The sequence below is a fragment of the Magallana gigas genome, chromosome 4, assembly GCF_963853765.1.
Source record: "Magallana gigas chromosome 4, xbMagGiga1.1, whole genome shotgun sequence".
NCBI classification, from domain to species: domain Eukaryota; kingdom Metazoa; phylum Mollusca; class Bivalvia; order Ostreida; family Ostreidae; genus Magallana; species Magallana gigas.
In genome coordinates, this window is record NC_088856.1 from 39969098 (window position 1) to 39992937 (window position 23840).

At 33.2% G+C, this 23840-nt stretch overlaps 1 protein-coding gene across 3 annotated transcripts; it reads left to right on the plus strand.

The window, feature by feature from the left end:
• Positions 1 to 2485: 2485 nt before the first annotated feature.
• Positions 2486 to 22545, plus strand: LOC105340568 (gelsolin-like protein 2). 3 transcript variants are annotated; one of them, XM_066082427.1, is made up of 14 exons: positions 2486 to 2582; positions 3429 to 3457; positions 4278 to 4358; positions 6372 to 6445; positions 6537 to 6611; positions 7088 to 7159; positions 7840 to 7967; positions 8334 to 8442; positions 8788 to 8898; positions 9042 to 9128; positions 9434 to 9531; positions 9712 to 9790; positions 10129 to 10224; positions 22042 to 22545. In XM_066082427.1, exons 2-14 carry the CDS (start codon positions 3451 to 3453, stop codon positions 22135 to 22137), a joined length of 1113 nt encoding a protein of 370 aa, XP_065938499.1. In that variant the 5' UTR covers positions 2486 to 2582; positions 3429 to 3450; the 3' UTR covers positions 22138 to 22545. The 3 variants fall into 3 exon arrangements, with proteins under 3 accessions (XP_065938499.1, XP_065938498.1, XP_065938497.1); XM_066082426.1 differs by lacking the exon at positions 2486 to 2582 and having other exon boundaries at positions 3317 to 3457; XM_066082425.1 differs by lacking the exons at positions 2486 to 2582; positions 3429 to 3457 and having other exon boundaries at positions 4268 to 4358.
• The last annotated feature ends 1295 nt before the right edge of the window (positions 22546 to 23840 follow it).

The following is a 23840-nucleotide window of genomic DNA, read 5'->3' on the forward strand; positions in this document are numbered from 1 at the left end:
TGAAATTTTCCTCATTCATCGGCAATTGTGTGTATCAAACTATAGACTCATTTGTTAACAAGATTTGTGCCAATGTTTGTGAGTAAATTTGATGCACATAAAATTATAATTAAACTTTTAATATGCAGTTAATTCTAATATACAGAGCTTATTTAAAGTATCGCAAATGTATGGAAGTTATCTTTCTTGCTTTTCTATGCAAAATATTGAATTGTCGTAAAATAATGAAAAAATTTAATTTCTTTAATTAGTCTTTGATTTATTAATCTAATTTATCTTATAATTTACTTTTAATAATCAATTAAATAATTCGTCAGAGAAAGACATGAAGATAAACAATAAAACATTTTATTTGATGATTACTGCGGCATAATTTTAATGCTCTAATCAGATACTAGCTCTTCATACCCTCATGAATTAACAAAGGAAACATTTTCTTGTTAGTTAATATATTTTATTAATACTGGATTATTTAAATTCAAGTTGAGTCCACTCCATAAATGGAAGAAGAAGAAGAAGAAGATTAGTTTTTGCTGACAATGCATGAAGATTGTAAAACCACAGTCAGACCATAATAAGCAGATAAAGATATTTACTGTCTTTTTAGAAATGGGGAAACAATTTGTTAATTAACAGACATGATGATTTTTTTATACACGTGGTAGCTAACTGTGTCTATCATTAAATACCATAGTGGGAAAAGAGACGCTAGTTTATTCATTATACTAGCTAGACGATGGTGCCTTGTGGTTTTAATTGCATGAATTAAGAAAAAAATCCAGATTAAGGTTGACGTTGACATGCAATACGCAAAAAAACTTACTCATCAATGTAGGAGAGAATGTCAAGATTTGTTTCTTAAACATCAAGGTTTAATACGGGTAACATAATAAAAACATTAAGTGTAATACATGTAACCTTTTGTTAAATTTGTGTATTTGTGATAAGCAGTTGAAGTTCAATTTTATTATCATAACAATCTTTATAATAAATTTTTGATATTTCTTTTAAACCAAGTATGACATATGTAATTTACATGTACCATATAATATACAGCGGTTTAAGGTGGCTCTATACACTCACAGTTTATTTCAATTTTTAATAGAAGACCACAAAACATATACTTATCAAATATTAAAATGATAGTAGGGATACTATAGGTATTTTTAAAGGATTTTCAAATGTATTTTCGTGTTTTTGTAAAATAATTTTTAAAAAGTTAACTATTAAGAAATTTAGAGAAATCTTTTGTCATGTGATGGATATTTACTTCGGACACCTAAAAATAAATATAATACTTCTTAACATTCAAAACTGTTATTATTGCAATTTTTTAGTATTTCCCCAAAACATAATTTTTCATATTTTCTTACTCTGTTGACAAATCATCTAAAAAAGCTGCTTGATGTTATTAGAAAATGTATTTTAATAACTGTGACATAACAAATTTGAATAAAAATCATTGCAAATAAACCCCAAAAAATATTTTAAATTTTATTTGGTATGAAATTTCCTCAGGTAAATGTTATCGTTCGTAAGTCCCAAGGCCCAAACATCTTGGGGACTTTTCATTTCTGAGTTAAATTTCCTAAATATCACGATGGAATGATAGATACATACATATTTCATTATAGGCCTATATAAGGGGATTTATTCGCTTTAATGCAAAACTAAGTCATATAAATAAAGAGGAAAATAAACTAATAGGATTTATGTATCCCACCCTGAGAGAAATTCGAAGCCACCCTCCCATCCCCTTATGATGGTTAGAAACATCTGTCAATATTAATGTGGATTAAAGTATATCATAATTAAAATACTTTCAACGGTTTAGAATTTTCTTTGACAGTATTCAACCAAAAAATACATTTTAGAAAATTGAAAATTTTATTGCCCTCAACGGGATTCGAACTCATGACCTACCGGTTTGTAGTGCACCCACTAACCCACCGAGCTACGCTGAAAGACATTAAAAATTGGAAAGATACTATTTAAAATATTATACTTGATTTTATTGTTTTTTACGATAAATAATACGACACAACGTGAAGGTGTAACATTACTTGTAAGTAATGATTTTTCCAATTAACAAATGAAATCTAAGACTATTCATATAAAAAAAAAAGAATTAATAGAGCGGTCTCCATACAATTCGCCTCAATTTAAATCAGCCAGTACCGGAATTACATGCTTCCAGATTTACTTTTTTGCGTACTGTGTCATCAAAAAGTGGTGTATAGAGCCACCTTAAAAGAAAGAACAAAACACAAATTCGGATCTAGATCTACAATACTTAATAAAATGCTCATCATTGAGTTTACGTATCTGCAAGCCGATCCTCTAAAGTCTGATATATTTGTCATCATTTCTATATATACACTGTATTGTCTATAGTTCAGTTTGAAAATTCATGTATTTTATGTACAAGCCTACTACTCTAAGTTTAATATAAACATCTTTGGTACAAGTTAACTATTTAGTTCTTGTCAAACACTCACTTCCCGTCAGCTTTACTGACGAGTGACGAGTCACATTTTGTCAACCCTATTCCATCCTGTCCGATGCGTGCCTCAAACAACTCTGTAAGTTTTTTTTTTATAGTCGTAATTGATTTAATTTGTCAGTATTGAATCATATTTTTAAAGTATTATTACAAATGGAAATTTATCAAACAGATAAAACATTCTCAAAAGTATGGCACGCCATTTTTGTCTTAAAAGTAATTTATATATTTTTTAAGGTATTTAATAGAGTAATGGTTCTACATTTTTTCTATTTTGTAAATTGCTATTTGTATTTATTGTAGTTTTTAACAATCTTTTGCACGACGGCAACGTATACCACACAATAAAAATAGTGCATGGTTAGCTATCTGCCTGTACCAGATAGAATATTCACGTATTAGAACAAAACAATAGCTGTTACAAGTTGATTGACCCTGTTGGTCTTTATAAAAAGGGTCTTTTACTACTCCAAACTATAGCGTAAATTATATACCTTTTGTTTTGCAAAATCATCTAATTTTGGTGAGAAATTTAGTCTGGTCCAAAGTGGGGGCAATCATCTGTTAGATTATCTACGAATACTAAGTCTTGTTATCACAAAAATAATACTTTTATGCGTTTATTAAAACCCTATTTCAACTATTTCCAGCGATCGTGTGAAATCCCTGAAATCAATCGGAAAGAATCCAAAACTTGCAAGGGAGGTCCATACATGTACATACCTGACTAGCACAGCTCTCTCACTGTATGCAGTATACCGCGTGACTTCGTGCATCATCCGGTTCGATATGACATGATGCGGATCATGAATTCGGGATTGTTTTTATCGGTATAAACGATCGCGGGCCTTTTCTGATGCGACATATGTTACACATCGCTCGATGATTAAACTGAATGTATTGTTTTTTATTTATTGATTTTTAGAGCCACTTACAGCGGCTACACAATGACAGGTAAGTGAAGAATTTATTTCAGCCTGTTGACTTTCTGTTTTTTAAAGAAACAACATGTAAACAACTTTGATGGTATATTAAATAATAACACCTTGAACCAGTTTTTAAATGGGCATGTTTAGAAATGGTGGTCAACTCCTGTGATAGAGAACGTATTTCGGTTACATATTGTGTACTTCAGATTTTTTTTTTGTCATCTTTATCTCAATCTGCTTATTTTCTATATGAACAAAGCAACAATTAGAAACATCTTTGTCAGAGCGGAAGGAAAATGAGTTTCCGTTTTATTTATGTACACAAATTGAAGCAGTCATATTTTGTAAGATGATTTTCAATACATGCATTAAATCTCGATTCAAACGAACTTATTCTTACAATTCGGGCTGAGTTTTATATGATAATAAGTACCATGACTCTTTTTTCAAACTGAGAGGTTACAATGTTATGTGAAACTTTTAATTCAAATTACATGCATGCAAGTTGAACGTTTAGTTTTGCTAAATGAATAGATATAATTGAAAGCGATTTTTTAAAACACTGGTGTGGGTATGACACCAGTATTTTTGAAAAATCGCTTTCAAAATCATATCCGGTTAAGTTTGATAAAATATCAGAAAAAGATGTTCGAATGTATAAGCATGCATATTCTGATCGCTACTTTTTAGGTAGATCTTTAGATTTTAGAATTCAAGACGAGAAAGTGCGCACATGCATATGTGACAGTTTACATACTTATATGTGTAACGCCATTAAACAACTTTTATGAAATCAATAATTTGACTTTCTATTATTTTCCTTCCCTTTTTGTGCATGATTACAGGATTGATCAAGCAGAAACAGTATGACTGGAAGGATTCCAATCTAGAGTTCTTCGGGTCAAAAGAAGAAAGAGACGTCAAAAGTAAGACATAATACCGTGGAATCATTTAAATTCGTGGGGTGCAATTTTCGTGAAATGTGGGTTTTTTCCTTAATCGTGGGGTTGTAATTTCGTTGATGCGTCAGTTTTTAGTTGCATTAACGATGATCACTCTTTTTTAATTCGTTTTCGTTGAGGATGTAAATTCACGGGCTAGGGCTACCCATGAATACCACGAAAAATTGAGCCACCGCGAATTCTAATGATTTTACAGTACATGTATAAACGAAAAAATTAGCTAGCTACATAAACCAATTTATGTATACATGTATTTTCAGAAAAATGCTAATTATAAAATTTATTTCTAAAATGTTGATTGAAGAAAAACGTTGCTTAGAATAGAAAGAATATTTTATTCAATAATTTCGATATAAATGAAGTCTTTTCTGAATGATGTATGCTTTGTTCAGATCTTGACATATTTAACCTGTGTGATTAGTAAAGTTGCGGTCTTTAGTATCAACATTAAAAAAAGAATCAAATCACACATTAAAAAGAGGAGAAATAAAATCGCTCAAGATTGACATATTTTACAATTTATCTTATGAAAAATCACCCTAATTTTCATTCGCTTATGATAAATGACAATTATGAAACGTTTTACTGTTGACTTTGAGTTTTTGTTTTCGTGAATGATATTTTCCACTACTTTTTTTTTTACTTCTTTTAGAGTTTGTTGAGCTTATTGTGTGGGATTGGAATGTCTATATATGTTAAGATTAGCAAATCTGAATAAGATTGATTTAATTAAAGTTGAAACATTTATTCGTGCTCTTTCAGAGTATTGAAAAGTTTATTTCGAAGGGAACAGTCATCCGCATTATTGAATTTAAATTGTATTTAAAGAGAAAATTTCCTTTCATCTTTTTTCTAACTGGTTATATTAATATTTTCTCGTACATCGAAATAAAAGAGGTAAAATCAAAGTCAAGTAAGGCCCTTCTTTATATTTGATCGTTACATTTTGATAAAGTTGCCTGCTTTTGAATTTAGATTAAAACACCTATTTCATGAGAAAAAAGGGATGGATTATTCAATATCCAGGCACAAGGAGTATTTGTATTGATCCCTTGTATCCCTTGTATCACTTGTTTACACACCGTAAATACATTTAAACTCGATTAAACTAATACACATAGATGATGTGTATAGATATATTTTGCAGCAGTACCACATTGTATTTATATTTGAATATTTATCTTTCCAAGTCGGGGGGGGGGGGGGGGGGGGGGTCATTTCGCACTCGTTTTCAAAAGTTGCATTAAGGTACAAGGTATCGTTTTCTTAATTCAAGCAACTCGGCAAACTAGGAAAATATATCATAAATCAAGGAGGTATATCTATACTACTATATTGAAATAATAGACTCCAATTTTTTGGGCCTTAATACCGAGAAATCGGAAGAGTTCTGTCTTCTGGTTTTTTAAATATATTTTTAACATAATTGGTACCAGGAGATTAACAATTTGTTTTTATTTTTTCTCAATCAGGCTTCGCTAATAAATAATCAACGAAAATTCCTTTAAGATCCGGAAATCTTCTGAATTTTTCAGATTTAACATTCTTGCGCATGCGCATTCCATTCAAGCTAAATCACGGAATGCTCTTTAGTTTATGTTTCCACAATATCACATTTGCATGGGTAAACTAAAAAACGATGATACAAATACGTGTAAATTTTCATTAGAAATTTGCAATATATCCTATTCATGGCATGAAAAAAAAAACCGGGAGATAACTCTAACACAGTGCGTTTAATATGAAAAATTCCGAGAGTTCTGAATGTCAACATATTCTGCAAATTCAATGTATCTATTTCGTAAATGAACGACATAATATGCAATGTCAACCCGTGCACGCACGGGTCAAGGTCTAGTGTTTTAAAATGTTATTAACATCTGTTTAAAAATCGAGGAATCCAACGTTTTATTAAACTTGATTACCAAACAAGTCAGGCATGTTTCTGTTTTTTGTTTTTTTTTTTTGTATTGTAAGAGTCGGCCGCATCTTGTGAAAGAGCTTGGAAAAAGGCTGGCTTAAAACCGGGAATTCAAATATGGCGAATTGTGGTAAGCTTCGAGCTGATCTTCGTAATTTTCCACGGTTCTCTCTATATCACGTGCTATGAATATGAAGTATTGTTGTCTGCATTTCATTCAGAACTTCAAAGTAACTTCATGGCCGGAGGAGGATTATGGAAAATTCTTTGATGGAGATTCCTATATAGTTCTAAATGTAAGAATTATCATGTCAATGAATTTGCTATGCATGAATTTATAAAATAAAGGTCCAAAAATATAACACTACATGAATAAACATTCTTTTACTGCCTAAAAGTTTTATAATAAAGTTTCAAATCATTTCAAAAACTACTCTGCCAATGAACGTACATCTTATGATATACCGTGTATCCGGTTGTTTTGTATTTTTTGTTTTGCGAAAAAGGGGAAAATGTGTAGCATTTTTAATTTGCGTCAGCCATTTTTTTGCGATTTAAAATGTTTCTTATAGGAAATGATATAGAATGTTATATCTTCGTATTCAATAATTTGCTATTTGAAAGACGTCGCGAAAAAAAGGCGAAAATAGATCATCGCAAAAATTACCAGATATACAGTAAGTAGAATGTCAAAACATTATAAAAATGATTGTACACCAAGATGAGTTCCATCAATATGTTTGTACATGTATGTTCTATGTTCGTGTTTAAGACCTACAAGAAGGAGGACTCTGACGCTCTGCTTTATGATGTTCACTTCTGGATCGGGAAATACAGTACGCAAGTAAGTCTTTGAAAATAATTAAACTATTATTATAGACACATAAATGTTTCGGTGACATAACCATATTAAACACTAAAGAGCATCCAAACACTCATTAGAAATATTACATTGACCCAGGAATTTATATGTCATTCAATCATGCTAATTGATTTAAACTTGTGAATTTGCACGTATGGTTACTTTTATTTTCCTTAATGCAAATTCAAAATATTCAAAGTCTGCAATTTGCTGGTCAGCAGTATTTTTTGCGCATTCCATGGGGAATATTACTTGCAAACACAGTTTAGTTAAAATGGTTAGACTATATGATTGATTGTAGATATTTAAGAACGTTTCCTTGACTACACAGTGGTATTTAAATATTTGTTTAGCTGTGTAGACATGATATAATGCAATCAATTATTGAAAAAAAAATACAATTAAATGGTATGGTGTACACAGTAAAAGATCATTGTAGAAGGCAAATTAAAATGCAACAGGTGCCATTTAATAGATGATTTTTTTCAACATCTATTCCATCATTCTTTAACATAAAGCACATGCACATAGCAAACTGCTCAGATAATATTTCACAAAATGAAATAATATTTTTCACAGATGAACACCGCATTTTAGATAAATCGAATTCTTACAATTAATTTTCTTTAATTGACACGTTTTGTATTGTTCTGGATATATAGGACGAGTATGCCACTGCTGCATACAAGACAGTGGAACTAGACACATATTTAGATGACGCCCCTGTCCAGCACAGAGAAGTTCAAGGTCACGAGTCAAAGCTCTTCAAGACTTACTTCAACACAATAACGTGAGTAAAACGGGGGAATTAATAATTAATATACTGGAAAATTATGGGAAATGCGCAGTATCTTTCTTTATTCCATCCATCTCCCTACCTTCTCTTCCGTCTCTCTCTCTCTCTCTCTTTCTCTCTCTCTCTCTCTCTCTCTCTCTCTCTCTCTCTCTCTCTCTCTCTCTCTCTCTCTCTCTCTCTCTCTCTCTCTCTCTCTCTCTCTCTCTCTCTCATGGTTAGAAATATCATTCAGATCTCTTAACAACATATTTCTAAGTAAAAGTAAAACTAGAGTTAATCTCCCTTTCAAATAATTCAATGGTTTGAATAAAGTCAAACACATAATGGTACTTGTATATTGATTATTTTTACGTGGAATAGATACATGCATGGTGGGGCAGAGAGCGGATTTCGTCGAGTGAAGCCAGAACAGTACAAACCCAGATTATTCCATTTCCATGGTGACAAGCGGGGAGTCATGGTGAAAGAGGTTTATATTTGTTTAAAACTCTTTACTTAAAAATATTTTTCATTCGGTTTCATATAAGATGATTACTATGCAAAATACAGGTATTATGATTTATCAAGACACCGTAGAAATTAAATTTTTGTTGGAGATTTGGGAGTTCTGTACATACCACATGCAAATGTGTTGTTCAGATATGATTGTATTATTATAAAAAGATGCAGATATTGAGAAATAAAATCGAATGTGCCGTTTACCTTGTTAAAAAATAAACTTACAAACTGGTACATAAATATCAAACAAAAAAGTGTGTTAGACAAAAGGTGAATAAATATATTAATACAATGACTGGTTTCTGTTTCGCTTTAGATCCCACGTATGGAGAAGTACATTGATGACACAGATGTGTACATCCTGGACCTTGGACTTCATATCTACCAATATAATGGACAGGGCTCCAACAAAGACGAAAGAGTCAGGGTGAGTTATCAACACAAAACGAGCTTTTTTTTAAAGTTTAAGCGTCATATACAAAATGCAGTATACATTAAATGCAAATGCTTTAATAATATTATCTCGACTTCTGAAACAAGATATTTAATGTTTGTGTGTGTGTGTTTAAGGCTCTGCAGTATGTTAACTCACTAAGGGCTGAAAGAAGTGGAAAAGCTGTGAAAACGACAGTTCTGGACCAAGTAGCCGGTGGAACGGTTTGTTACAGATGTATTTTCTTTAGTCACTTATTCTTGCTATTTCATTCAATTCCCTCTAAGGGCTTGATATTCATGACCAATTATAGACTAAATTATACCATATACAAAGAGCTTTGTATTAAGATAATTGAAAATATCCACATTATAATCCAAAATATTTTTCTATTATATAATAACGTTATAGATAAACAGAATACATATACGATTTAACTTTAAGGCCGATACACGTACATGTATATTGGTACTATTTTTAGTACCTGGCCTCCTTAACATAGAAATATATCATTCTGATGTTATTACAGGGCGTATTCTTCCGACATTTGGACCAAACCGAGAGTGAAGACTTTCAATCTGAAGAAGACATGGAATCAACTGATGTTTCAGAACATGAACTCTACAGGTAAAATTAGGGGAAAAATGTAAATACAACGAATAGGAAAAGCGGAATAACTGTAGTTTGAATAAAAACTCACTGATTATAATTATTGCTATGACCCTGCAGACCGTTATTTACGTATTCATAGTGTATCGTGTACTTTTCGTCAATGTGCTTTTTTCAAATGAATATCTTAACTTGCAGACTATCAGATGCTGACGGCTCGTTGAAGTTTTCATTGGAAAAAGAAGGTCCTGTTGGCCTGAAGGATTTTGATGGCAACGTAAGCTTTTTTAAACTGATAAATAACTGTCATTTGTGTTCCTTATATATCATCTTGTGGAATGAGTAATCATGATGTATATTGTATTTTACATTTTAAAATTAATATTGGATCATATACATATATACGAAAACGTAGGAGATTTGTTTTTCTATTTACATATTCTTAATAATTGCTCATTTTATATTACATGTATCTTGTAAGATTAATAAATAAAACCGAGAATGCATTTTAAGATTTTACAGAGATATGGAACACGTATTTATCAAAAACATTATTTCTAATGAATTATGAATTCGTTTCTTGCTTATCTCGTTGTTATGATTTTTTCCCTGAAGGATGTCTTTATTTTTGACACAAAACAAGAACTCTTTGTATGGGTTGGTAACCACACAACCCATGAAGAGAGGAAGAACGCTTTGATATATGCCCATGTAAGTCGTTTATCTTTAACGTCATAAAATATATCGAAAAAAAACCGCATAAAATACACATTTTCAATTTATTTAGCATTATTGGGAATATAGTGAGAAGTGTTTTAACCTTTAACTTTTTTAAAATAAAAAGTATTGAATTTGATTTCAGATATCATAATTATTATGATATCATGAAAAAGAAAGCATATTTTACAGTGCTGCTATCCTGAAAGTTGACAAGGATAGGATAGGATAGGATGCAGCATGCACGATACATGATAGAAATATAAAAGTTAAGTTCTATCCTATCCTATCCTATCCTATCCTGCATCCTGTAGCCAATCAGATTCGAGTATAAATTTCAGAGTTATTTTGCGAAACGAAAATTGGCTTAACAATGTATTTTCAATGTCAATTTAATACGTTTTACAAGTTAAACCATTTAAGAATAATTATTATATCAAGAACGCGGTGCATAACATTGATGCGCGCTAAAATGTCGGCGCTACATCTTTGTCAATTCGTACGCAAGTACGGAGTTACTGCGGGAATTCCATGCAAAATTTGACAACGTCAGAAATATATTTATGTATTTATTTCATTTAAAATCTGCAAAGTAATAAAAGCTTGAATTTATAAACGACCAATTCGGCATTTTTAAAGATAAACATGTATACAAGAAACAGACATTGCTTCACGTTCCATAGAATTTCTTCGATGCCCAATAACAGGAACGCATATTTCTGTCCAATATTAACCTGCACATATCGATTAATAAAAGTTAGCAAGCTATAAATGCTTAAGAATTTATACTTTAAAAATAACTCCGAGTGGTTTACCTATAAACAATATAAACTTCTTAAAGGAATTATTTATTTCCAGATCGTGTTTACATTTATCGCCGAACGATTCGTTCGAATAATGATAATTACGCTCCGTTATGTGTAATAAGAAAATAATTTGATAAAAATATGTGACTAAACAGTTCCTCAATAAGTGCATCGAAGTTATTTTTCTGTTTTTTATGCATAAATATAATAAAATCAAAAATACAATCGCTTACCTGTTTGTTTACATTATTGTGTCCATCCGGCGTACGATTTAATTTAACCGTAGCACAGGTAAGTAAGTTATCCCGCTCAAAGAATATTCGGTTTTAAGATTTTTTTATTCATTTTGGGTACTACATTAATTAATAAAATCATTTTATTCTTTAAATTTCGTTTCACTTAACTTGCATTCCTATATTTTGAAGGTATGGGATAGGATAGGATAGGATAGAACTTATTTGCAGGATAGGATGCAGGATACAGGATATAGGATAGGATAGGATAGTTTTGTCAACTTTCACGATAGCAGCACTGTAGCAGCTATTAAGAATAATCTGTAAATATAAGTAGGGGAAAAACCAGGGTTCTGGACCAGTGTCCTCCCATAGAGTTACTATAGGGTATCCTCCTGGTATCCTCCCAAGGTGTGAGGATACCTATGACGTCATCAATTAGGTTTAAATAATAAACTAATTAATAATAAATTATCAATTAAAACAAGTGTCGATTTTAAATATAATAATGATTGATTGATTATAAAATTGGTAAATATATCAATTAATTTAATCTGTAATAATTATTTACGTATTATACCCAGTTTGAAATTCTGATCTAGTTGAATCTAACCCAAAATCGACTTGAGTAACTTTCAAAAAGCACCCGTCAATAAAACAGAGTCAATTGTAAAATTATGAAATTATGTTCTCGATTGCTCTGATTTGTCATGGTAAATGATTATTTATATTACATTGCAAAAAATATTATAGAAAAAATTCTAAGAATGTGATAATAGCTAAATTGATTTAAACCATATTAAAAGACAAGAGACAACACATATTTATTAACATATATTTATTTTCCCCGTTTCAATAATGAAGCATGGGTCGGAGAGTCATCCCACCTTCATTTTACAATGACACACATATATTTTATCTACAATGTACAATAGTGTTAACACTAAAAGAGTCGTCTACCATCCATCATATCTTACTTGAGCGATCTGTATATATGTACGCTTTTTTTGATATAATGGAATCTGATGTTGGACCTTTCCAGGGTAGTACACTCTTCTATTTATAGGTTTAATACATCAGATGCGTTAATCCATGAATTAAATTTCTTTGGATAATGATACCATTTGACAAATAATTGTTTGTTCCTTCCTTTTCCTCTGGTCTTCAAAACTTTTTCAACTTTCCATAGGTCATCATCGTTTACATCCACTTTCTGAAGTTCAGATTGATAAAAAGTTCCTTTGATTTCATCTTTGTCAAAATCCTGTACTTTGTAGACAGGCAAACCACCACGTAAAATCCTCTGGTAAATGATAAACACTTCACCCGTCCATCTTTCATCGTATTCTCGAGAAAATGGATTTCTGAGATGAGTTAGTCGAACGTAATCACCAATTTTAAATCTAAATGGTTTTCTTACAGTCTTTGTCTTTTTAACATTCATGTGTTCCTTTGGCCAATACATTCTCCACCATACGGCTGTTTCATTTCGATTGTTGACACTTTTAGGAGCCATACCAATAGTTCTGTGATATGTGCCATTGTAACTTTTCACAAATGTTTGAAGTTTATTTATGTAGTCATACCCCTGTTTGTAAGTCATAAAACGATAAATCCTTGTTTTTATAGTTTTTATGACACGCTCGGCTATCGCAGCTTTGGTTTCATTTTGAGCATATAGATGAGTTATTTTATGGTCTTTCAAAACTTGTTGGACTTCCTTGGCTCGAAATTCCTGTCCTTTGTCAGTTCGTATTCGTTTTGGGACTCTACCTTCTAAAAGAATGTCCCTCAACGCATTGGCAACGGAAACTCCTTTTTTGTTTTTTAATGGTCGCATCCACAAATACTTTGACAGGACATCAATGACGACCAGTATATATGCAAATCCATCGTTGTGGTTAGCAAACTTGTTCATGTCCATAAGATCTGCAGACCATTGGTCATCTATGCCGGTCACCATAATTTTATTTCGTTTAAAACGTCTCCGTACAGATCTCTGTAAGCTGTAAGCCTCTTGCTTTTGTAACCATTTTCTGATTTTATATTTACTTATAACATATTTACCATCTTTCCTCACATACCGAAACAATTTATCTGGTCCCAAAAAACTTCCAGCATTCTCGGGATTGTAATAAATTTCATGTAAATAATTTTCCCACGACATGTTTCCTCAGCAATCCGCAGCGCTAAAATGAATCAACAGTTCTATATCACACTGATTTATAGATAAATCATTCCCCACTTTCATTCCCTGATTCTCCCTCAGAATCCACGTCATCATTTTCATCCTCATCTTCACTGTCTGTTTCGTTGTCATTAGTTTCTTCGTCATCTGACAAATACATCATTTCCTCAAGCAGATGTTTGTACTTTCTAAGAGCCATACGAACGGCTGGTAAGTTTTCATATCCCTTTTTAAGGAACTTTTCAACATTATTCATTACTTTCTCGTGAATCTGTCCCCCTTTCAAGTCCAGCATGTCCAGAATAGTTTTTCCATAAAGGTTCAAAAACGAGATAAAATCAGTCTCCTCCATTTTTTGTTTGCCTTTTTTTCTGCTTCTCTTTTAGACAATCCTTCTTTTCGATATTTTTTAACCTTTTCGGACCATGTATCCTCATTTGTAACCTTCGCTCTCCGTTTCATTCTTTTAAAGTAGTCTTCTTCTGTTGACTCAGTAGGAGAATCATCTTCATTGTCCATTTCGTATTCATCTGACTGAAATATATGGTGCTTCTTTTTTGGTGGTTCCTCGTGATCATCTAGAGATAGTTGTCGTTTGCGATTTTCATTTTCTGGGCACCATCTCTTGATATGTCGTTGGAGGTCATGTGGACTATCAAATACAAGTCCACAATCATCACAAGATGACAGAGCAGAACCTACAGACGAATCCATAATTGCAAACATTGGTCTTTTTACTTCAACAGAGCTATTTAAATGCGTCCTTTCTTCTTCAAAAGGTATTTGCAACTGATTTGTTGCGCCGGGTTTGTGTTCTTTTATAGGCATGTCTGAGAAAATTTCTGTGCGCATGCGCATTGGTTCGGGTGTTGTCGGCTTTAAATCTATTAAAAGATATCCAAAAGGTTTTTCGGTTGCTTCTTTGAATTTTCTCATCAAATACTGGGTGTTGTCAGGATACATCTGTCGAGCCAATGTCATCACCTGTTGTTTATCTATCGGATTCTTAAACAGAACAAGATAATGACAATTTCGTCTTTGGGTTGGATCCTTATTATAGAATAAGTTCTGGTTAATAGCGATGACTGAAAGGTTTCTGTGATGGCTCCCTTCTGTAAACAATTCATTGATCCGGGTATCCTTTGAAGCGCTTGACATCAAATCATCCAAAATTAAAACATTTCTTGTTTGAGGGTTTATAAACGAATCATCTTCCAAATCCATTGGTATTCCTTTAATAAATTCAACAGTAGGGGAAACTGTGTCTTTTATAACGTCATACAAAGGTTGCCACCGTTTGTATAGCCAAATTATTCGTTCTGGTGGGGGTGTAATTTTGGTTAAGCTGTTCTGTAAAAGTGATTTTACAAAGTAAGTTTTTCCACATGAGGTAGGGCCCGATACGTTGGCAGTAAATGGATGTTTGAACTGAAATATCTGCTGCTGCTGCTGCTGCTGCTGCTGATGGTGCTGCTGCTGCTGCTGCTGCTGCTGCTGGGAATGTATTGCACAATAATCATTTTGTGAAGTGTCATATATCCCCGGCTCTGACACATGAATCCCTAGTAGATAATTGTTTGAAGTGTTTTGCTGCTGTTGGGTAGACATGGAATATTGCTGCTGCTGCTGCTGCTGCTGCTGCTGCTGCTGCAGCAGCTGCTGCTGCTGCTGCTGGGAAAAAACAGTATATTTCTGCTGGTGGTGTAAATTCTCAGTATCTCCTTTCTCTTTGATTGGATGTTTAAGTTTTATATGACGTTGTAAATCCTGGGGCCATACATAAGATTTCAGACAAACCTTGCATTGATTCATAATGATAGATGTTAACACCTCGACTGCAGATTATGAAATGACTAAAATCTCTCATTTCACTCCTTAAATAACCGTATCTGATGCATTCTGGGAAATCCTCCAATGTCCGTGAGCTAATGTATGAATTCCATCATTCAAGATATACCGCTTGTCATCAAAGGGAGATAGAGTTGTCTTGTTCAGTGCAATAGTGTGTATCTGATGTTTATCTGATCTAAATGTCACCATGGTTTCCATGTGAGATTGCCGTTCAAAGAGACATTGTTTGTAAGATGTATGACGCAATTTTGATCTTATCACAGATTTGCTGACACCTTTAGCCGTACGTTTTTCATTTGGACCAAATGTGAGACTATACATTTTTGGTCTCAGCCCAACAAATTCGGTCATGGGCACTGATGTGGTCTCGTCTTTCATTTTTCCGAGGACTTTTTTATTGGTTGTATCATGTAGAAAATGATCTGATGGGTAGTCGCTAAAGTCGAACTTGTCTTTGTCTTGCTCCATATCATTGTACAGATCTTCTGTAAAAATATTGTAGCACAAGGAATCTGTGTCTGTGAAGAGCAGCTCTGCCATTCTACCATATCTAGATTTGATATGGTTATAATGGAAATCATACATTAATACCTTTGACAATTCTAAGATGGAAAATCCCACGTAGATAGGACGATTCAAAATGAGATTCTGCTTTGTAAGTTCCACCGAAGCAAGATCATTGTTGAATATCTTAAATGATTTGAACCCTGGCTTTGCTGTGACTTTCAGAAGTCTTTGTTCTCGGTTGATGAGTTGAATATCCACTCGTTTTCTGAGATTTTCCATTGTTTTCCCGAACACACTGTTATTCATTAGTTTGTAGAAGTCTTTCTCAAAGTCATTTTTAGCTGCTTTTCGCATCTTCGTGTTGAAGTCAATATACTTTCTCAACCATGGGTCCTGTTGAAAAGTAAGGACTTGATGAACTTTAGTGACCTTCATACCGAGTGACAGGTATAACTGCAAATTTATGTAGTGAATAACATAATCGGTTTTGTTGTTTAGATTTGGGACTAATTTTCGAGTTGATGTATCCAGAAGATTGAGATCCTTGAGCAGTACCTGCTGGTAGGATGATAACATATTTGGTTTCACTTCAAATGATTCTGGTGCTAGCGGATAATCACTGTGAGTGTCATGCAGTTCGACGGGATAATCAAGATCTACTGATAAAATGTAACCCTCATCAGCATTTTCATCGATATGTTGAATATCAAGAGAATCTATTTCTTGTCTGGTAAGCCATCGAAATCCATGAGTTGGAAGAGATTGACTCATCGACCATCCGTATAAGTTGTTTGCATCTAGATACATGAGGTAATTGTTTGGTTGGCTTTCATTGTAATCTTCTACATACGGATTATTAGCTTTGGCGTATCTTTGTGATATCATAGAAATACCACCCCTCAAACCCCTTTCAATGAATAGATGCATGTCAGGGTCGGTAAAAAGTTCTAAATGAACAGCAGTCATTTTCAAAGCCGCTTGCCATGCAAGTCCCGGTGCTGTGTAAAAATTTGCTGGGTCTAGTCCATAGATGTTAAGACACAGCTTTCTGAAGTTTTCAAATACATCGGTCAAAAGGATGACATCCGTTTCCATATAAAGATCATGGTAGTCTCCTAAAGTTGACATCTGGAATGTCCTCCATACTGATTGAGCATGGTTATAATCTGCCTCTGATATTCCTCGTTCATCAATGCTGCTGTAAAAGTCCAATCTGTCTGGAAGGTGTGTTTCGTCAAACTTCTCCACACTTTCCATATATTCGTAAGGGTAAACACCTTTACGCATGAGTAATCCAAGTTTTTCTTCAATGAGCCCCGGATGTTCTTTTTCAATGTAGTGTTGAAGATGTGTGAATTTTTCCGAACCTTCTTTTGCTAGGTTTGATACAAGCTTTTCCAGGGAGGTTGACAGAAATTGGAAGGAATCAATGAAATCCAGTTTTCCCATAGAAAAAGAGATGTACTTTTCATGGTTCTGTGGAATACAATTCAACTTTTTATTTTTTATTTTTCCTATTGCTTGCATGATGATGTGAGCGTCATAACCTCGCAAGTTGTGAAATAGGACAGGGATGCGTTCCCGTTGTTTCAAATTAAGATTACACGCATTGTGGGCAGCACCTCTGAACTTTCCTGTTACATGACAGTGGTCACGAACCCGATCTGAACCTAACTCTTGCATACAAATATGACATCTAGCAGCCGCTTGAAATAACTGTTCATCCTCTCTTGACATATTAAGAGGCAAGGGGTTTCTGATAGCTATAATTAACCTTTCTTCCACTTGTACCATGTTTTCGACGAATATTTCGGCAACATTCTCTCCACGGTAGGTCACGTGATCTTCTGTCAAACTCTCGTCTGATCCAACAATTTTATATGTAAACCCTGAAGGAATGTGTTTGGCCAGTTTCGTTGTGCTTGGACCAGAAACGTTGGGTTGACATGTTGAAATTGGTTTTGCTATGCACTCAAAATCTGCATATACCACAAAAGGTACTTTGAGTTGCTTTGATCGATCTGTGTATGTTAACCACTTATTTTCCTCAGAGGGCATTCTGTCCTTTGCGCTCCATGAATCTGACAGTAAGGTTTGTGTTTTTCCAGCAGTTTTGCTTTTGTAAAGCCATGTAAACAATAGCAACAGTAAAAATATTGATTGCGATCGTTATTTTGATTTGCTAGAAGTCTGTTAAAGTTTTTTATCCAACAGTAGTGTGATCGCTGTCCATTGGATATAACCAGAAGGTCAACATGGCGCATGAACCGTTTCTTCGTCAGGTGAATGGGGTAAATGTTGCCTCTTTCATATCCAAACACGTTAATTGTTATATCATTCTGAGATTCAAATCTTGATATATCTTTCATTTGTACCGGAAATTCTATCCCAGTAAAGTCCAGCTCATCGGCATATTGTATGTAATTTGAAATTCTATCTGCATGGTGTGTCGCAGGGTGCAAAGCGGATAAGATGGCCCATTGAAAGCATTTCTGATCGCTATTTTGAACATTAATGATGGCTTTTTTAGCTCTCAGTTTAATTGGCAGCGGAATAAAACTAGATCCACGTAAAGGTTTGTACTTGGCAATATTCAAGGTCAATCCGATAATTTTATCGAGTGTCCAGTTGCTACCCTGCCTCTGATATTCTAGAAATGACGTCATTATCTTTTTGTTGCTATCTTGAAGACTCTGTTCCAAATCATCAACTTTTAAGGCAACATGACAACGTCCGTGAAAATGAGGCTCCACCGTTTCTGTTTGGTCCCTCTTTTCTTTTTTGAATCGGGCTTGCATTGTTAAATACCATTTAACACTTTGTCTTTTCAACAAGACAACCCTCAAAATTTTCTTAATTTTGTCATATTTGGAATGTAAGAATTGTAAGGGATCATATTTAGATTTATCTAGAGCAGGTAAATTGTAAACCTTGAGGTTTCCATTTATGGCCTCCTCTTCTGTAATACAATCACTAGTCTCGTCGGTAGTATGACCACCTCCGGTTTGATTGTTCTCTTCTTGCTCTGTTGACATTTCAACATTGTTTTCAGTATCTGTTGTGGAGTTAAGATTTATAGTATCAAAATTTGCAACATGCGACATTTGATGCTGTCTCCTCATGTGGCGTTGAAAGTTGTCTTTCCTCCTGAATTGCATTCCACAGGTAGTGCATCTGTATTCAGACTTGTTATGAGCAGACCTTAAGTGGCGATACATATTTGATGAATGGGTGAATGATGCTCCACATACTTTACAGATGACAGACTTCATTCTGCAAATATGATAATGAGAGAAGTATAATAAAATTCATATTGGGAAATTTCATAACAAAGAAAAGTTGTCTGATTAAGAAACTGATGTTTCAAAACAATTGCATGGCCATCAACATCTCTGTCACCAGAGACGGAGCTCCACCCACCAAAGTGGGTTCATATGAACTTAAGTCGGTCAGGTCTTCCCGATAATGACGGGGACATGTTACGTTAACGCTCCCTGTCCGTTGTGAGCTAGTAACATCGCCCTATATCGGTACACCGTGTTCATATGCAGCAATGTCTCAGATCTCACAATGTTAATAATGTATATCACTAATCATTAGAAAATTTTAAACATGAGAACATATATATAGAAAGCACTGATATCTGATTAGGAAACCAAAGTTTCAAGACATTTGCACGGCCATCAACATCCCTGTCACCAAAGACGGAGCTCCACCCACCAAAGTGGGTTCATATGAACTTAAGTCGGACAGGTCTTCCCGATAATGACGGGGACATGTTACGTTAACGCTCCCTGTCCGTTGTGAGCTAGTAACATCGCCCTATATCGGTACACCGTGTTCATACGCAGCAATGCCTCAGAATCTCAAATGCTTAATCTATATATAATTAGGAAAATGAAGTTGTGGATAATTGATTAATCTTATTATAAATATTTTAGCATTGTATGTATGTATAATTGTAATACTTAGACTAATTGGTTGAATGTCTGCTGAATACTGCTAAATTTATCATTTCCAATGTGTCTCTGTAATTAAAGATAAAAAAGTATCAGTTAATATGTTCAACACGTTCACAAGAAATTAATTAAACTTATCCAAAAAATAATTCAACTTTGAACTGTATTAAAGAAGGAAAAAATATTTCTTAAATATAACAGTGATATGAATGTTCCTTTTAATTATTTTTATAAGAAAAGAGCGACTTACCTCGTCGACTGTTCCACCACAAGGTGATTTTTTCGATCTTCGTTGGGCCTTATATACCCGAGAAGCTGACCGTAGACTTTTCTATGAATTGATTGGTTAACTTCCCCATCGTTGACCCACATTTTCAATTTTCAGACTTAGTTTAATTTGACAGAGGTTGAGATAAGTCGCATTCTCGCTTCACCGAATGTGGGTCACTTCGTGGTTAACAAGATCATAACATAACCTGTATGTTTGGTGGTTGCTTTTTTAAAAGTTCGATAACTTTTATACGACTGTGGATTAATAAATGTGTGATTTATCATTTGGATTTGTGTTTCTATCGGTTTGTAAAAGTATAAGGACTTGTTAAAATGCGTTATTTTAATTTATTTAGAACTGTTTTAATATAAGATTTACGTTTCAATAAATATGGAGATCACAAGTACCAACAGTTCACGTATAATAATGTGGTTCACATTCCATGTGTGGCCTTATATTTTGAAATATATATAAAGCTAATATAACTATACACCAACAAGAGAAAAAGAGAAATTGCTTTGATTAAATGTTCTGTAAAATTAAACTGAAAAAACTTCATTTTCTTTCTTCTTCTCATAAATAAATAATACATATATATTTCAATGCATAAAGGTTTGAATGACATTTAAATTGGTACATTTCCTATATTTATTATTTAATTAGTTAATCATTCAAGGTATTTTCACGATCTTCAAATACAAGATAATCTAATTACGCTGAAATTGCAAATGGCGTCCAATTATTGATTTTTCAGCTGGCTGAAACCAGTTCTAATTCTGATCTGTTCCGACTTGTTTACCTGTGTTACGCTTGAATGCGTCTAGATCAAAACAGAGATTATTCTTGTATATAGTGTATGTACAGTGCTAGACATACATATATAAATGCTTGGATAATTAATTAAGTTTAAATGACTCTTAATTTTTTTTTTTATAGAATATTAATTTCATACAATATGCATATCACTCATTGGAATTAATTTTATCAAGATTAAAATGCTTTCATGATATACTTTTCCTTCTTTGTGTTTACCCTAAAGAAAGGGTTGTGTTAAGTTTGTTGTGGGGTTATGTAACATATAAGTAACTATTAAATTCATTAAATCTGAATTGAAGTTTAATTCATCAAAACAATAAAATTTGATAACATAAATCTATTTTTAATTTCGATTTTTGTCGATATTTAAACCAATTTAATCTTGTCCAATGACCATCACGCTTGTCGCGACAAGTTTACCTGTGTTCTAAAAATAGAAATGGTGTTATCAATCAAACGTTACAGTCACCTGTGTTGCATAAAAGCGTAGATCATTTTTTTTTTAATTATTGCAAATATATTGATATATTTTTAACTAATTTAATTGATTGATTTAATTTATTTGTGATATGAAAACGAGATTTGTTTAAACTGATAATTCATCTTTAATTAGTTTAATAATTAAACCTAATTGATGACGTCATAGGTATCCTCACACCTTGGGAGGATACCAGGAGGATACCCTATAGTAACTCTATGGGAGGACACTGGTCCAGAACCCTGGTTTTTCCCCTACTAATATATCATAGGCGACAGATGAGTTGTGCCAATCAGTCAACTGAATGTAAACTGAAAAGTCTCAAAAGGTGACTGAAGGGCATACTGTATATAAGGCTATTTTTGCTCCGTTTTATTTTCACCCTTCTAAACTTGCAAACAGTTTTGCCACGTCTTGAATTCGCCCAGCAGACACATTTTTATTTAAAAAGAGAAGATATGAGACATTGGAATTCGCCCAGTCTTACATTTGCCCGCTGACAAGAAGGTCGAAATGGGCAAATATAGAACGAGGCGTATATTTCCCTGTATACAGTAGCTCTCCTAATTAATCACGTTTAAATTGTCTTAAATTTTAGTCATCTTTCAGTTGACTGGGTGGAATACCTCCATCTAACTTATTAGAATATATTGAAATATGATTTTGTTTATGCGTTAACTTTGATTTATATCTTTTTGACAGAATTACTTGAAGGAGACCAGCCATCCTTTGATTCCCGTGAGTTGTCTGAATGAGGGGGCCGAAAACAAATCATTCAGTATGGCACTTACCGCCTAGGGCTTTGGAAACTCAACTCTTCAATTGGGATAAAACCCAAACAAAACAATATACGAACAATACAAATCAATGATAGTTGAATAAATCAAAATCATCATTAACTTTTTTATATTAATAGTTTGATTTTGTTTGGTTAAGGGTTATCTAATTCTTGCAATTTTTGTTCATTATGAACATATTAAGTATTTACTGTTTATCTTTAACATGCTGGACAAGGTGTTATTAATTGCATTATTAATAGCTTGATAATAAGATGTTTATCTCTTTGACTAAATGAACAATGTTTTTACACATTTGAATGTATTTTTTTATTGAATTCCCTGCATTGTGTACATTAAAATGACACTAGCACCAATATAATAAGCATGCATGTTCCTTGTGTATCTTATGAAATTTGAATTTTCCCTTCATAGCAATTTCAATTTTTATTTTTTTATTTTTTTTTTTGGGGGGGGGGGGTATCTACCGGTATTCATAAAGTTTATAGCAGAATCATGTGAAAAGACATCTGCATTTTAGACCATTTAAAAAACAATGACTGTGTACAACTTTTAAAAGAGAGATAACTCAGAATATTTCCAAACAACGTATTCTTTTCAAGATTATATTTCTTTAAAAAACGAAAACATTTTACATCTTCATAACATTTATACGATCTTGTTGCCTTTTTGCTCACATTGAAGCGTTTAGAAATCTTGCAAAAAATTACTACGATTCAGTTATAGTTCCATTAATTTTAAACCCGCTTTCAGGGGGCCTACATGTAGCTGTTAATAATATACAGTCATACAACTATATACATGTTAATGTACAATCTTGTTGATTATTGTTATTACTCATTCTTTAATGCATGTATGCATTTTAATGCTTAGATGCGCCGTCATAAAATTATTTATGTTCTCCAGTATAATTTACAAATTACTGTAATTGATGCCAGCTTTTTTTTTTTACAAACTAAGCAATATCTTATTTCCAAACAAGAAATGTTTATTCTGTTATTCATTATGGTAAGTTCTATGATAAAAAAAAACTGTTTTGCTGAAAGGGAATTCTTTGCTTTCAAATCAACAAGGAAGGTGAAACTAGAGTAATTAATATTGTAGGGTCAAACAATCATGGTAAACAGGGCTTTAGAGAGATGTCAGCAGAGCTACTAAAAGCAGTATGTTTTGGCAACTAGTAGTGATAATTTTCAAAGTAATTCTTTAGATGGTTACTATGCTGTCTTGTATCAATTAAATAAAAGAGCCAAAGAAAGTGCCCAAGCTTCAAAGAAAAGTAGAATAATTATTGTATAAATATTCAATTCGATAGGTAAGCTAGATACAGAGCAGCAGATCAAATGTTATCAAAAATTAAAATAAACCAAAAGGTTTTAATATATAAATAGTGCCTGTTTGGCAGGGTAACTGTTGAAATTGACACCCCGAGACGACCATTGTCAACCGACGCGAAGCGGAGGTTGACAATGGTTTTCGAGGGGTGTCAATTCCAACAGTTACCCTCCCAAACAGGCACTATTTATTTTATTATACTGAATGTCTTAATTTTAAAGAAAATTTTACTGCTTTCATATCGAAATGAAGTGAATTCTACGGCGAACCGTACGCGCATAATTTACGCGCATGTAACAATTCGTTTTGTTACCCGTTGTCAAATGTGTTGCTAACGCTGAGGGTAATAGCACGGATTGCCAACTGCGT